The sequence below is a fragment of the Pyrus communis genome, chromosome 7 (genome assembly GCF_963583255.1).
Source record: "Pyrus communis chromosome 7, drPyrComm1.1, whole genome shotgun sequence".
In the NCBI taxonomy this organism is placed as follows: domain Eukaryota; kingdom Viridiplantae; phylum Streptophyta; class Magnoliopsida; order Rosales; family Rosaceae; genus Pyrus; species Pyrus communis.
Window position 1 is genome coordinate 23,382,358 of NC_084809.1, and position 16,541 is coordinate 23,398,898.

At 36.9% G+C, this 16,541-nt stretch overlaps 1 protein-coding gene across 2 annotated transcripts; it reads right to left on the reverse strand.

Moving 5' to 3' along the window:
* Nucleotides 1-1,394: 1,394 nt before the first annotated feature.
* LOC137739471 (shaggy-related protein kinase zeta-like) lies at nucleotides 1,395-7,094 on the reverse strand. Of its 2 annotated transcripts, none has more exons than XM_068479045.1 (12): nucleotides 6,890-7,094; nucleotides 5,293-5,385; nucleotides 4,973-5,032; nucleotides 4,619-4,891; nucleotides 4,434-4,508; nucleotides 4,294-4,350; nucleotides 3,982-4,122; nucleotides 3,824-3,874; nucleotides 3,651-3,746; nucleotides 2,791-2,874; nucleotides 2,449-2,550; nucleotides 1,395-2,008 (listed from the first exon to the last, which is right to left on the reverse strand). In XM_068479045.1, the coding sequence occupies exons 1-12, from the start codon at nucleotides 7,010-7,012 to the stop codon at nucleotides 1,913-1,915; spliced, it is 1,251 nt and encodes a 416-aa protein (XP_068335146.1). In that variant the 5' UTR covers nucleotides 7,013-7,094; the 3' UTR covers nucleotides 1,395-1,912. The 2 variants fall into 2 exon arrangements, with proteins under 2 accessions (XP_068335146.1, XP_068335147.1); XM_068479046.1 differs by lacking the exon at nucleotides 6,890-7,094 and adding an exon at nucleotides 6,788-6,869.
* Nucleotides 7,095-16,541: the final 9,447 nt, after the last annotated feature.

Below are 16,541 nucleotides of genomic sequence, written 5' to 3' on the forward strand. Positions count from 1 at the left end.
TTTATATCACCTGGCTTACATATTTTTTTTATTGCTGAGATATTCGACATGACATATTTGTGAATTTTGTTATTCTGAGCATGGATGTGGTATATATATGTATTCTATTTTCTGAGAAATTATACAGGTTTTACGGTGAGGGGTTACTATCTTTGGTAATTGAAATGGTTTTGAAAAGCTTTGTTTTTACCCACTCACACTTTCTATTTTGCGCCCCTCCAGGTTCTAGTTAGGAGTGCTTTTGGTGGCTTGCGAGGAATCCACGGCAGCTCTGGCAGATTATCACCATTGTAGGATTACCTTTGGTATTGTATAATTAGTATTTGTCCTGTTGGACTGCACCTAGGCTACTTATGCTCTGGTTGTGAATTCACACTTATTTCGTCTTGCACCTTATTTTATTTAGTGCTCTAGTTAGTTTGGTTTTTATTTATTCGCATTTCTATTATTATTATTGCTTCCGCACTGTGCACATGGCTTGATTTCGGTCGAGGTGTGTTAGTATGACCCGTTCTAAAAAAGTCGAGCCATTTCAACTAAACCCTATGACTTGTTCTAAAAAAGTTGAGGCATTTCAAATTGTTTGTTAACATGGACAAAGTCAAGAAAAACCTTTGAAATTATTTCAATGTTGGACCTTGGACATATAGTGTCCTTTATCCACATCCTTATAAAATGATATTAAAAGAAGTCACTTGATGCATTCCACCTTCCAAACCTCACTTGTATGAAAAATATTTACAAACATATATCATATATAATGGTGGCCACTTAAATTTTTATAAGCGAAACATGTGCCACTTGATGTAAGTCTAGCCTAATTTCATAACAACTCCACCCACAAAATTTCATAATTTGACTTTAGGCCCAAATGAGTGAAGCTGGCCAATTTTAGCGACAAACAATGTGAATCATCTTCCCATTAAGCTTTCACTCCGGAGGAAGCTTCGGGAGCCCAGATGCAACCGCAAGCTTTTCTCCCTGTGAGTGGCTATGGCATACTCCTTATTTTCAGGTGTTACTCAAAAATCATCAGAACCCTTTAAATTTTAGATTTTATTTAGGGAATTGTTATTAATACTCTAAAAAATTTATTCTATACTCCTTATAAGTGTATTTTTCTTTCTAATTATATAAAGTTTGGAATGCAAAAATAAGATTTTTAGAGTGGCAATAAAAACTCCCCTTATTTATTCAAGCAAATAAATCATCCACTTTAGATTTACGTTCCACTTAGGTTCAAATCATTGCAGGTTTTGCTCACTTATTTACTTTTATTTTGAATTTATTATACAAACCTTGGGAGGCAAATTTGTTGTTTGGTTTTGCCTTAATTAAGAAATAAAATCAAAGTTTTCGGAGTATTATTACGTCCTCAAGGAAAAATAACCGAGTAGAAAAATACCAAGCCAGAATATTCAATTACATGATGAAGCTCAAAGCTCTGGCTGTCAAACAACAGAGATTTGAAATTATCCACAACTGCAGTGTTGGAGGAGACAGTAATCAATAGTAAAGATATAATTTGAGACGATACCGCAACCAGACAGTAGATACAACACAGATAATAAAAGTAAAACACATGCGTCACTACTATTTCGCCCCTCGGGCTCCTGCTGGAGTTTTTACATCCACTACTAGCTAGATTTGGATAACATTACCTTGTGCCTTTGGCTTTCTGGAATCCTTACAATCAAAATGATGTACAGACGCAAGAAGACGGTATGTTTAGGCTAACATGACGGTAGATATGATCGACGACTTCCAGGTTAAGCCAGAGAGCCATTGTGTATGTATACATCTTTGGAAGGCGAGAACAGCAGATTAGGCCAAAATGCTCAGATTAGGCCCTCTTTTGCTTCACATCCGTCCACTAGTACAAAAGATAATTCCCTGTTTCATCACTTTACGTTTAAGTTCTGACTGGTTGTGGGAATCCAAGTCCAGCCTGCTGCCGCACATGCTCTGGTATGAGCCTCTTGATCAATTCAGGTGATACTCCGTTTAACTGCAAGTCAATTTTGGAGCACGGTGGGAGGCACGAGTCAATTAAAACTTGCAGGAGCAGACTAGAAAATGGGATTGCTAAGAAATTTTTCATTTGAACTTGTGGATAGTAATGAAGGGACAAGACAAAACATATATGTCATGTTCATAGAGTTGGTGCCTCACGAATTTCCAACCACTTAAAAGGCCCTACTCAATTCTTCCAGATTATGCAACCCAACTAAACGTATGGAGAAAATTTGAAGAAATTTCATATATTCAGGACTGATTCAACCAGACATGCACGTTCAAGTGCTGAAAGGCCCAGAATATCTGAATCGGTGGAATTGTTTTCTGGACAAGGTACCACGATGAACAAGCAACGAATATATATAGTTGAGACTAACATATTTCTATATTTCATCATTTTAACAGGTAAAAGTAAATGAATCTGAAACTCACTTCTTGTTTGAAGTTGAAAAGTGGCGGCAACGGGCGACCATTTGGTAGGCGAGCATTGGGCTCACGGAGATCGTCAAAGAAAGGATGTGTGCATGCCTCTAGCTGTAAACGGACGATCAGTGAAAATTCAGATATTAGAACATGTCATGAAGTGAAACAACTCAAAATCGACTGACAAATTATTCAATTCCAAGAGCCAAGTGCAAAAGTTGCAACTCAGCACATAAATGGAAGCTGCCAAACCAAGGGAACTCTTTTCAAATCTTATTTTAATCACATCACAAAGCATGATGTCTTGGCTTTGAAACAGTAGAACTCCAAGTGAATAGAAGTCCGACTCACCGCAGTGCAGCGTAGACTCGGTGAATATTGAAGAAGTCGTGAAGCAAGGTCAATTGCTTCGGGAGGCATTCTCTTGTGGAAAACCTGAATAGAGGAGCACGTCACAGATGCATAACTATAGGATTTATGCAAAACGAAAATAACCGCACAGATAACAGTAATTAAATCCCTACAGTCTGTTATAATTAATAATTTTTTAGTCAACACAGGTAAATATGGACAATTCAAGAACAAGAATATGTTCAAGAAATAAAAGGAAAGAACCACAGAAACAAAATTGTACTTAAAGAAATTGCATTTTGTGGAGAAGCACTTCACAGCGACAGAGATGAAACTAAAAACTCATTTACCAAAAAGAAAAATTAAGGCCACTCATGATAGCCAACGAAGACAACTGCTACTATACTACAGACCCAAGAAAGAATCAACTTTAACATCTACTCACAACCGCCTTCCAATTAAAATTAAATGAATAAAAAACAGAATGAAACAAAAGCTCCTTGAATTCCATCACAACCAAATCCGAAAGAAAGGACCATAAACGAATATTTCCCATAGTTTCTCCACACTCACTCCTTCACAATATCAAAGATTCTTCTATTTTGTTCCTGCTAAACCAGCCAAAGTACAGCAAACACCATACTCCCAAAACCAATTTAGTTTACATAACCCTCCCAGCCACCCTATGCTACCAGACAATAAAGGCTAACAATCAACCCAACTTAAATTTTGAACAAAAGGTTTCACCATGTCCAGAACATAGAGACATGTATGCGTATGTCTACACTGCGTACTAACATCCTCCTCTACAAGCACCGCCTTAACAATCAACTTATTTGAAGGGTTATCTAAATTCATACCTTATGCCAAGGATGAGCTTTAATCTGAGGGAACCTAAAATCAGTGTAATTTGGATTCATGCATCGAATCTCTTCTCTAGTTGGAGTGCCAAGAACCTGCAAGAAGACACATAAATAGTAAGAACACACACTTGCATGATCCATCTAATTCAATAAAGATAATGAAACACGACCTTGATAATCTCTACAAGTTGGTCCACTGCATTCTCTCCTGGAAATAGTGGCTGTATAACAGTTTGAAATTGTTTATAAGTCAAAACGTACAAACAGTTTCACCCAAAAGTTAACTTAGGCCAAGAATAAGAACTTTACTCCCAAAGAAGTAGATAACCTGGCCTAGAAGGAGCTCAGCAAGGACACAACCAGCTGACCAGATGTCAATGGATGTTGTATATTCTGTCGCACCAAAGATGAGTTCAGGAGCCCGATAGTAACGAGAACATATGTATGATATGTTTGCTTCCCCCTTGACCTGATTACAAAGAAAATCATTAAAACAGAAATTATTCAAGGAAACTGATTTAGTTACCAACTTCCCAACTGCATTAACATGAAGCCTCCGGATAAATAGATGACTGATGTATAGCCAGTCTTATACTCAGATTAGCAGAACTATGGGAAAATAGTGAAGAGGACACCATACCAGAACTTTTGCACTTCCATAGTCACAAAGCTTAACTTGGTGCGTGAGGGGATCAACCTGCCAAGTGTACGTGAAAATAACATAAACAATCTAATTCACATTGGGCAATGAAAGAAAAAAAATAAACAAAGAACACGTACCAAAAGATTCTGAGGCTTCACATCTCTATGGCATACCCCAGGAACAGCATGGATATAAGCCAGGCCCCTAAAAATCTGAAAAGGACGTTTTTCCATTAATTACAAGGGCATAAGTCAATACAAATGATTATCAACATAAACAAAAAGTTAATAGGAAAAAAACCATAACTAACAATGATCCATACTTGATATGTATAAAGTTTCACATAGAGGAGTGGCATCCTTTGGTTCATACTACTGTAGTGCTCCAGAACCCTGTACATAGTCTCGGGTACATATTCCATAACCAAATTCAAGAAAAGCTCATCTTTAGCCGTTGTAGAGAAGAAACAATGCTTCAGTGAAACAACATTTGGGTGATCCATCAAGCGCATCAACTGCAACTCACGATTTTTATACCTCCTGTCTTGTAAGACCTTCTTTATGGCCACCGTTTCTCCAGTTTCAATGCATTTAGCCTGAATTAAAAAAAATCACCAAAGAGTCAATAATGAAAAGAATGCGAGAATGCTTACCTGTCATTAGAGTAAAATATATACCTGAAAAACAATTCCAAACGATCCAGTACCTACAACACGCTCTGCCATGTAACTGATTGTCTGCAATCAACAACAAAGGGAACACTTTAAAATACATAAATAAGTGGAAGCTGAATAATTCTTCATAAATGATATAGGTAAAGGACCTCAACTGCTCGAACTTTATATATCAAGTCTAGTAATAATTGATTATGAATGACAAAAGTGAACAGATTTTTGTGCTATAAAAGGCATTAAACAGGATGAAGGAGTTTGATCAAAGTTGTAGCCATCAGATGGATCAAATGGGGTAAGGGATGGAAGAAAGAACCAGTACTAACCCGTTTTGGTTCGCCATTTTTACCACCTATTGTTGTTGAAATGATGTGACCAGTGACTGCAGCATTTCCCTCGACAACAGGAGCCGACATTTCCTGCAATTTACAAAACAAAAATTTCAAACACAAGTAAAAACTTCAGGCTTTCTTTGAAAAAGTATGACTGGCAAGCTGGTGATTGCTAAGGATTTACCCTGCCTAAATGCAATTGAAACCAGTAGGCCCCTTACGGGAGATGCCCCAAAATACCCCTAAAATAATCCAAATGAACATATCGGCAATGCCTTTCTGTTCTTATACCAATTCTAAGACATATCACTCTTTGTTCAGCATTTTAGGTAATCTCTATGGGTTAACAAGTACCTTCCAGAAATGATTGCATAAATTTACAAATTTCTAGATATATACCATACTGTTTTGTATGATTGTACATATGATGCAGTACATTATGTGTCTGGTGAAGTTACGAAAGCATGCATACCCCTCTATATTAACGAGAATCTGGGAAAAAAATTATGCTTTGAAACCTATGTACTACACAAAGTGAGAAACTAATGTACACTTAACAACCATCTTAAGCAACAAAAATGTTGGACGCATTGATGATAACAGTAGTACATACATACAAGTTTAAAAGCGACTCAACAAACAAACATAACTGCCGCAAACAGATGGATATTCAGAACGAAATTTAGGAAAGGGGAAAGCACAAAGATCTCAAAAAATACTTAGCAAAACAAGGTGACCCAGTTTACAAGAAAGCATCACATTCTATAAAACTTGCATTCGAAAGAATCAAAGAACATCAGCTTCCTGAAGCAAACTAGAATACTCTGAATAACAATCCACCTCTAGAAAAGAAAAAGCACAAAATGTTGGCAAAAATAACAACATTGTTAAAAAAACTAGAAAACCCAAAAGAGAACCAGATTAACAAAGCCTTCAAAGACCAACAGATGAGTACCAGAACAAGCATGCGATCCAAAGAAACCGAGCCGAGCAGAAAAAACGCACCGGAGTCAAACTTAAAATATGAATATGAACAAAAGGAAACAATTAAAAAACAGCACACCCCAATTGCTCAAATTGGCTGCTGAGTGAGAAAGTTAGAGCAATCAGAACTTCTAAATTCAGCTCCTCTTAAGCTTTTATTTCCATATTAATTAACCAACCAGCTTATAAACACAAATATAATTTAACCCAGTCCCACATTTTCTATAATTCTTCACATTTTCTATAATTCTTTCTCCTAATTTTCCTAAAGTAGCTTCTCGGAAACAAAATTTTACAAAAATTTATTATACCTGCAAAAATAATAGAGGAAATACAAAAATAAAACAAAAAAAATTGAGAAAAAAAGCACAAAATCTGGCCGGAGAGAAGCTCCGGCCAGGTGGGTAAGACCTCCAAAGGCACAGAAAGTTGCAGATCGATTAGAATTAGTAACGAAAGTGAAGAGTTGAGGTGGATCAAAGGCGATCTGAGCACCAAAACCTACCTTTACGTAGATGAAGCAAACCTCTAAGAGAGCAGAGCTCGAAGAGGTGGCTGAGAAATGTGAGAGAGAGGAGAGAGAGGAGAGAGAGGAGAGAGAGAGTACCTTGTCGGAGTCCATTTGGGGGGCTCGGCGAGTCACGTGGTTCAGTGGCTCATTGTGGTCTGGCTGTCGCTGTGGCTGTGCCTCTGATTGTTGATGCTTTGGCCCCAAACCCACAGAAGCCATGTGATGTGAGACTGCAAGTCTCTCACACACTCACCATCCCCCACACGCACCCCTTTTCTCTCTCACACTCTTTTACTACTGGAAAGAAAGGAAAGTCTCATTTTTCCCAAAAAGTCTCATTTTCTTATAATAGGGTACAAATTAAGTGGATTCGAACACGAGACTTCAAATACAAAAGTAAATGTTCTTAATCAACTAACTGCATAAAACGTTATTATCCAAATCTTTCATTTTCTTTATTTTCGTCAAGATTATCTCTAAAAAATTTCTTTCGACTTTGAGATTTAAAATTGAATCAATAAATTGTCGGTTAAACATAATAAGGCAACTTATTACCAGAATTATCAATTGTTTTGAGCATACGAATGTCCATGCGGTCTTTAAATCGAAATATCTTATTTTTTGGGCAAAATCAAATAAATTCTTTTTACTTTTAATACAAAAATGGTATTGGTACCAAATAATTTGAACGTTAATACTTAATAATGCAATTCAATAACATTCAAGTTGTTGTAAGCCTAATTTAATTGAACAATATAAAGGACACAGAGAGGGGGTGCAGAGGCAAGGAAAGAAAAGAGAGAGTGTAATTGTGAGGTGTATGTTATTTTACGTCATTGTGCCTTTATTGATAGTAGTGATGAAGGTAAATTCCTTACCTCAACAAGATTATAACTCTAATTGGATAATATATAATCTAAGAGATATGGTAGAATCTCACAAGGATATCCCAAGATATGATGGGATTTACGTAATCACATTCCTAATCTAATAGGATTTCAACATTTCCCCTTGAGTGTGCAAATACTCAAAAACAAAAATCACATAAGGTCTTTAGTGGATGAAGTAAATTAGTTGATGAAGTCGTTGACACGACGGGCAAATACAAGTCTCAAATTAACGAAAGCATGCATGGTTAGTAAAACTCACAAAACCTTGCTATGGTAAAACTTGAAAGTAGGTGAAAAGCCCATAGACTGAGGGGAAATGTGAGAAGTATGCACAATGTCAAAAACAAACGCAATACGAAACGAAAGTAGTAAACCTCATAAGGGTATGACCAACCTAGGATGGGTGCCTCATCAAAACCTTGTTAGGTAGCAAAAACCCAGTGGGAAAAATGCTCCTAATTGTAGGGAAAAAAGTACATTAAGATCAAGTGAGTATATTTCTAGATACTTCCCTTGAGTTTGACAAAACTTCCAAATAAGAGAACTACAAGCTATTCAAATCATAAGTTTACGCATTTCAATTCCTTGGACGAGTTTATGAAAAATAGACTTAGGCCATGACTTCGTGAAGAGATTGGTCAGGTTGTCTTGGGAATGGATTTGCTTGACTTCAATGTTCTAATGTTGTTGTTGCTGATGAGAATAAAAGAACTTTGGCGTAATGTGTTTGGTGTTGTCTCTTTTAATATATCTTTTCTTCAGTTGATCGATACAGCGGCTTTTGTCTTCAAAGATTGTTGTAGGAACGTCAACGATAGTAGAAAGACCACTAGTACTTCGAATATGTTCCATGACGGCTCTTAGTGTAACAACCCATCCCTAATTTTACGGTTTTTATAATTTTGAATGTGTGTTTTTATGAAAATGTCCTTTGAACTCCCAGCAGGTATAATCTTCTTCTACACTTCCCTATCTTCGTTTTAATATATTATGGGTCAAATTTAATTGAGAAATGAGAGAGATATGGCCATTTGAAAACTGCCCCATTTTCCAACCATTAAACCCAGATTTTGATGGGTTTTCCAGTGGACCGGGTTGACCTGACCCAACAATCCAAAACTCAGATCAAAACTAGATCTGACCCGGCCCAACCCAGCCCAACCCAAAAGTCAAATCCAACTCGTTGACCCGACCCTATTGACCAACTTGTTGATCGATCCGTTAACCTGACCCGAATGGAATATTCCCTAGAATATTATCTAAAATATTGCATGAGTTGACTTTTACGAAATTTTCTCAAGAACCCTTATAAACTAATTTATGTGCCCTGAATCCATTTTTAACATCCATATAGTAAAATTCCGAAGTTTTAACATAGTTGATCGGCTCAGTGTCTCGATTGACTTTTTAGGTTGACCGTTGACTTTTTTTATTGAGTTTTTATGAAAATTTCCTGAGACCCCTCTTAGGGTAATTCGACACCCTGATTCCAAATCCACGCTCCGTTTTCCCAAATTCAATCGTTTTACTAGGGTTTTGCTTATTGTTCCTTTTTATGTGCCTAGGTGTGTTTGTTAATGGTGACCCCCGTCTTCTCTAATTTGCACGACTCTTCGGCGGCAGAGTATCTATGAGTAGACCCCTTCTTAAATTGAATGATTTTTATTAAATGCTAGGCTTGCATTCGTGAAAAGTATGGTTTCCTGATTTTATGTTTCATGATTTATTTATGATTTATTTCACATGATGGATTTATTATGATTTCGGATGATGAGTTTTTGGTATTCTACACTTGGTTAGAGATTTTGGTTACATTTTTTGGTGCTTATCTAGTGGGTAATCATACAACTCATACACACAACTTGAGTGTGTATACGTTATGGCCTATGGCCATAGGACACGGTTGATGAGTAGTGAGATATTTATGACATATTCCCAACTTCATTAACGAAATAAGTGTCGGACAGCTTCACTAGCCATATCTAGTGTCAATGTGTTATGTTATATTTCTTCTCTGGCGCAACCTAGAGTCGTACAGCTTCACCTTCGGGTGATGGGACCTACCATGTTTCTTCATTGGCGTAACCCAGTGTCGTACAGCTTTACCTTTGGGTGATGGTTGCGCTTTCGGGCGACTATGATACCCCTAGTTGATTACATCATTTATTTGATTTACGAGATTCTTGGGATATGCCCTCGGGCATTTCGTTATCACTTTTAGATATGATTTTATTGTATATGAATATTTTGGGCATGTAGGGTTTTCAAAAAACCTATTATGTTGTATTATATATATGTTTTCAAAACCAAGGGTTAGTATATTCAAAAGAAAAATGGTTTCACTTAGTATTATTATCATAAACTTTGGTCCACTCACCTTTTATTTTTACGCCCCCTTCAAGACTTAGAATCGAGGTGTTCGATCCTGACATCAGGGCATTCTCGCATAGGTATCTTCGAGTCTTCTCATTGTAGGACCCATTCCTTTGTTTGTACATTTTTATAATAATTCTTTCACAGTATTCTTGATTAGTTGTATGCCTTCAACACATTTTTGCATTTGTGTATTTCTTTATATTTAAATATGTTATTTACTTTCGTTTACCATTATCACTTGCATGCATGTTAAAATGGCCCTTGGGTTTCGGCTAGCACGTGCCTATCTTGGTATTTGGGGATATCGGGGTTGGGGCGTGTCAATTTGGTTTCAGAGCATGGTTTGTTCAGAGCATACTTAGGATCTTCTTCTACTTTGGTAGTATGTCAGCCCTAATATCATTTGGATGTCACAACTTCCGTTTATTGATGTCATTCGGCACAGTTGTGTAATCCTTATTTTGTCTGAATTGTCATATCCTTATTTGATGTACAAAAATTCATGTTAGAATTATGCCTCATCAACAACGTAATAGAATGATGAACAACTTTCAATGACGGACCGATACTCTGCGTCATGTGTTCCCTAGGAATGGCAGGCAGAGTTGGATCTACATAGAAGTGAAATGAAATAGAAAAATCTTAGTGGGATGAAGTTTGGATAAGACTAGCTGAAGATCTGAGACGATGATGATACTCTGTGACTTGTGTTCCCTAGGAATGTTGAGCAAAGCTATACCTATATGGAGAAAGTAACGAATCACTAGTAGTAAGCAAAGTTTAGCACGTGTCTGTTTGGGTAGATCGAATCAGCTTTCTCGGGCTTGTTGTTTTCGCTGAGGGAATTCGTGTAGACCCTCAGAAGGCTTTTCAGTGATTGCATTATTTTTTAACGAGTTGACAAATATTCCAACAACGTTTATGAACCTAACGGATCAAGTATTCCACACATATCCTGATGAATTCATGATTATCTTACCGATAACCTTCTTGCCTATTCTAACAACATGGTCAATTTACTAAACATCAACATCTAACTTTACACCAAATTCCTCAAATGTCGACCTTGCTTAGATTACATACCTTTCTTGGGAGATATAAGCATAGCAAAATACATTCTTACCAAATCCAACGTTGCGAATGTTGGAAATTGAAAATCCTCACGAGTGTAGTGAATTACAAAATATCATTAGTCTTGTCGATTTCTATCGGTTGTTGTCAACGATTCTTTGACCATAGCCTTATTCCCATTTTCTTTGCCTAGGAAACAATTCAGTTTTGTTTGAGATGTTGAATGTGAATGAAGTTTTTGACAATTGAATTGTTGTCTCACCCGACCATTGTTCTTACACTCTTTGATGACGTCGATCAATTTTGAAACCTACGATGATGTTTTACTGAATGTGTAGCTGCACGCTGATGCATCATGGTTGTGTAACGCTTATGTCTTTCAATGGTTAGGACCACATGATGTGAACCATCCTATCTATGACCCAGAGTCAACTGTTATCATCCTGGCTTGAAAACCTAATGACACCTATTCGTGGAGACTATGATGATGATTTAGTGTTTAGCGACCAACTCACTTAGCGTACTATTTATCAGTCTGTGAGGACTATACTTTGAACCTTTTGGCAAACTCCTCATTCCCGAAATTTTTCAAACTCTTTGACATTTTAGTCCACATCAGCTCTGTTCGTGATCCTAGATTCACCTCCTGGTCTTAAAATGGGTGTTTATCAATCTTGGGTTACCCTACTGCTCTTCATATCATTTCTAAAGTAAACAGATTGTCCAGGAGAACCACTCAGATGTTGAAGTTTTTAGTTAAGATCATCAGTCTTGCAATTACCCAATCAACACCTTATCGAGCAAATCTTTATCAAATGTGTTTGAATATTCCTAGAGTTACCGTTATAGTGAGTATTAGTTTGGGGAAAGCCTAGGTTCTGTTTGTCAGTTTTCATTAGTTACCGTTCAAGTTCAGTTAGTGCTCGACCATTTCAAATTACTACCACATAACCAAGTTAGGTACCTATACATATCTGAGATACAAATTCAATCCAATTATCTTATATTCTAGATTATGGACTTGTTTTGACCTTTAAACTCTTGAGTGTTCTTTTAGCTTTCTCGACATGGTTTCTCGCTAAATGCGTGAGAAATCCACGATGGATTGGCTCACTGAGGCATGTGTGAACTATATTGTTTGATTACGTGGTGTGCTCGTCACTATTGCATCTCATCGAGATGTGCGTTTCATTTTCAAGTCTTGGAAACCTTCTAGAAGGCCATGGGTACTAAGTTATTGTCCGGTACCATATTTTATCCTCAGATTGATGGCCACTCTAAATAAACTATCCAGACCTTAGAGAACTTATTGTGTTCATCTGTCTACAATTTCAAGGTGGTTGATACAGACACCTATCTTCGTTAGAGTTTTCCTACAACGACATTAATCCTTTTGGTTTAGAGTATGCCACCATTGGAAGCATTGTATGGAGATTTGTGGGTAGTACAAGATAGACTGAAGAGTATGGCGAACTAGCATTCGAAGGATCGAGATTACAATATAGGAAAATGTGTGCTCCTGACGTTGTTACCTTGTAGAGTTATGAGCGCCATCAAGGCGTAAATCGGACGATTTATGCAAATTTTCACAATGAGAGGCAAAATGGTATTTTTGTACCCTCGGGAATTTATTATTTGCTTACTGAGACAACAGTGAGTTATCGGCATTACGGGCTGTGTCGATGCAAATTTCTACCGTCTCTTGCTTTGATGAAAATGCACCTGCAAAACAATCAACACCTTTGATCAAGGACCCAAGCCTCATGCGCTCACGAGGTAGAAGGATGGGTTAGGCCAATGGATATCGGATGCCTAAGTTAGTTTCTCTGAGAAGAGTAAAGTGTTTAGGGCTTTTAGGGGTAGCAAAAGCTTACCGAAATTTGGTAGAATAAGGTGTATACATAGGGGAGTGGTCGGCCATGGTGTTAGGGCTTTACACTACACATGGCGGCATCTTATTGGCCAAGGTTTATGGATAAATATTTGCAGGATATTAAATAGGAAATAATATCTTGAGATAATGGAGTAATTATCCGTAATTGATTTAAATAAGAATTACTTACTTGAATGGAGTCAATCTTCAATTAGGAATGTATTAAAGATAGGAATTGGGTAATTAATCCTTATCTTTAATACTTTGACTTTTCCTTGCCAAGGGTAGGTAAGCTGTGGGCAGTCATATTCAACTGCAGGGACCTTCAGGGGCGTGAGCTGTGTGTGGGAGTATTTGAGAAGCCTGCCCATTTAATAAGGGCAATCTTGTCTTTCTTGGGCAAAAGTCCACGTGTCGCCTCTAGAATATTTGGGATTATTTTAGGCTTCACAGGCTGCAAACTGTAATACCGATGACTTATTTGTTGGGTTCGTTAAGCAAGTGGACAAATAGACCATCTAAGGTAGTAGTTACTAATTAATTATGGTTTGGACTCAACTCAAAGACATAAACATTCTTGGAGTATGTGACCTTACGAATGCTTGAGCTAGACCCCTTTCATTTTCAGTTTTAATTTTCAGTGCAAGTATTTTAAATGACATTATTATATTTATATATGTTTTTTTGACATTACAAATGTTTGAAGGAGTCATTTCCACTTTTGGTTTTAAATTCAGTACAAGTATTTGAATTCTACGTCATTATATCTATCTTTTTTTTTTCTGTTTTTTTTTTTATGTTATCTTGTTATATGTGTATATTTTTGACCTTATGTTATTATTATATATATTTTTATATAGGTATTATACTATGCCATTTTATTGAGGGAGAAAGAATGTATAAGCTTGGGGGCATGAAAAAGGAATCATTGCAATCTGATCGCGACAAAATGACATTGTTTTTTATGCAACCGCTCTAACTTGATTTCTTCTTTATATATTTTCTTCGTCCCTTTGAGTTTTTATGTAGGGCAAGTTATTGCAAATTTCAGGATGAACAGGGGTAGATTGTAACAACCTATCCCTAATTTTACGGTTTTTATAATTTTGAATGTGTGTTTTTATGAAAATGTCCTTTGAGGTGAAATTTTTTGCTTTCATTGACCCTCATATCATGAGATGTATAACCCATTATGTTAGTGTATCCTTGTAGTACTCGTTGTTATGAACGTGTTGGCTCAAGCGGAATCAAATTTGGAGTTATGACGAAGTTTATATGGAACCACGAATCTGAAAGATATTTTTGTAAAATTATATTTTAATTATTTTTTTAGGATTGGTTGTGGGGCCCACACCCTCTCTTTTCCTCTTTCCTCCGTAGGGGACTCTCGAACTTTGTCAGTCTCACTCTTATCTCTCTTCTCCCTCTTCACCATGCCACACCCATAACCTATATCCCAAAATCATCATCGAATCACATTTTTGACATCACCATCGTCTTTATGTCATCACTACGAACACAACTATAGTCTTGGTATCTTGATATTCGAACTACGAAGCCCCGTTCACAAACTCTGACACAAACCGTGATTTTCTAGCCATTTTTTGGCTGATTCATGATGAGTTAGCCATAAAAAAAAACAAAAAAGGTACCATTCTCTTCGTCTCATCGAGAGATATGATTTTCGTTTTTGAATCACCCAATTTGGTTGAGTGTGGAAGAATTTATAACCATTTGAATATTACCCAGCTTTCGGCAATCTCCGAAAATTTTCAAGCATTTTCTAGTCATCTCCAGCCACTTTTTGAACTCCAAAAAGTATAATTTTGTTCTACACTTCCCTACCTTCGTTTTGATATATTTTGGGTTAAATTTAGTTGACAAATGAGAGAGATATGGCCATTTGAATATTGCCCAATTTTCCGGCCATTAAACCCAAATTTCAGTGGGTTTTCCGGTGGACCTGGTTGATTGGACCCAACAACCCAGAACCCAGATCAAAACGGGATCCAACCCAACCCAACCCAAAAATCGAATAAGACCTGGACCAACCCAAAAATCGGATCCAACTCGGCCCAACCTAAAAACCAAATCCAACCCGTTGACTCGACCCAAATGGAATATTCCCTAAAATATTCTCGAGAATATTCCCTGGAATATTGAAATTGGTACCTGGTGGAATAACCTGTATATAAAGAATATAATCCATTGGACTGACTAGTCAAGCCCTCTAACAAACTAAGATAGATTTGTTAGTCAATAAATTTGAGATTCAAAAACCAATTTCAATACCCAAAAGTTATCCTAGTTAGGAATGTTGTAGTTCGTTGTTAGTTATTAATGTGTCAAGTGAGTATGACAGTGAGCACATACCATTTAAATGTTCAACAGATTTACGTACCATGTATGTGTATGTGGGATGTGTGACACAATAAACATAACTGGAACACAATATATTTTTGGTTGGAAAAACCCACATCTAGGTTAAAAAACTAGGGACTCTCCACTGAGTCCAATCCACTAGTGTAAACAAAGGTTCATACAAAGATCTACACAAAGCTCAATTCCTAGAACCTTATCTAAGGAGCAGCTTAACCTTTGTGCAACCTTGCCTCACACAAGATGGACTCATTTGATCTTCACGAAGTGGTAGCTCCTCTTGAGCTCAACACCTTGTGGCACTAAGATCAGCACGATCAATAAAATGATATAATTTTATGATGTGCACATGAAATTTGGATTCAAATAACCAGTTAGATTCTCCAGTCAAACTGTTAAATGACGAATCTAACTTGAATCCAAAAGCTTGGTCTAAAAACGAATTTAAAACTTAAAACCAGACCAAGACATTAATGCAAAACCTTAAAAACAATGCAACCTTAATAGCCAATGATTAGGTGTTTAATGCATGAGGAAGGTTTGGCAGTTAAGGTTCATAAATGGAGAAGATGCCAGCTTCAAAACCTTAAAGCAACTTTCTCTCTAAAACTAAGTTCTAAACCCCCAAAGAACAAACTAAAACCCTAAAAGCAAATATACCCCAAGGAAATCAGAATTTCCACTAGCCAACTTGTCTCAAGGACACTTGTCAGCTGCAAAAGAGATCTAGCTAGATCAATGGCCAGAAACTAACTACCATCAGAAAGGTAGCTCATGTGGGCTGTCTTAATCTGTGTACTTAAACAGCTGGAAGTCAGCATCCTAAACTAGCTAAACAATCAAACTAGACAGAATGTAACACAAATAAGGATTTGAAATGCACATGCATGAACAAACCTTTGAGTTGAAATGTGCCACTTCTTGACCATTTACTCTAGCAGCAACAACCCATAATTTGAGTATATTCTAAAGCTAGATTGATCATATGTGATGGTTTAATTACAATATTTGACAAGGAAAGCCAAATACTAAGAGTAGACTTTACAATCTCCCCATTTGGTTTTCCTTGATAAAATACCCCAAGCCTACAACTAATTTCACTCAAGAGAACATCAACCAATAGAAAAAAACCAAGTAACAACTCCTACAAAAGAACAAC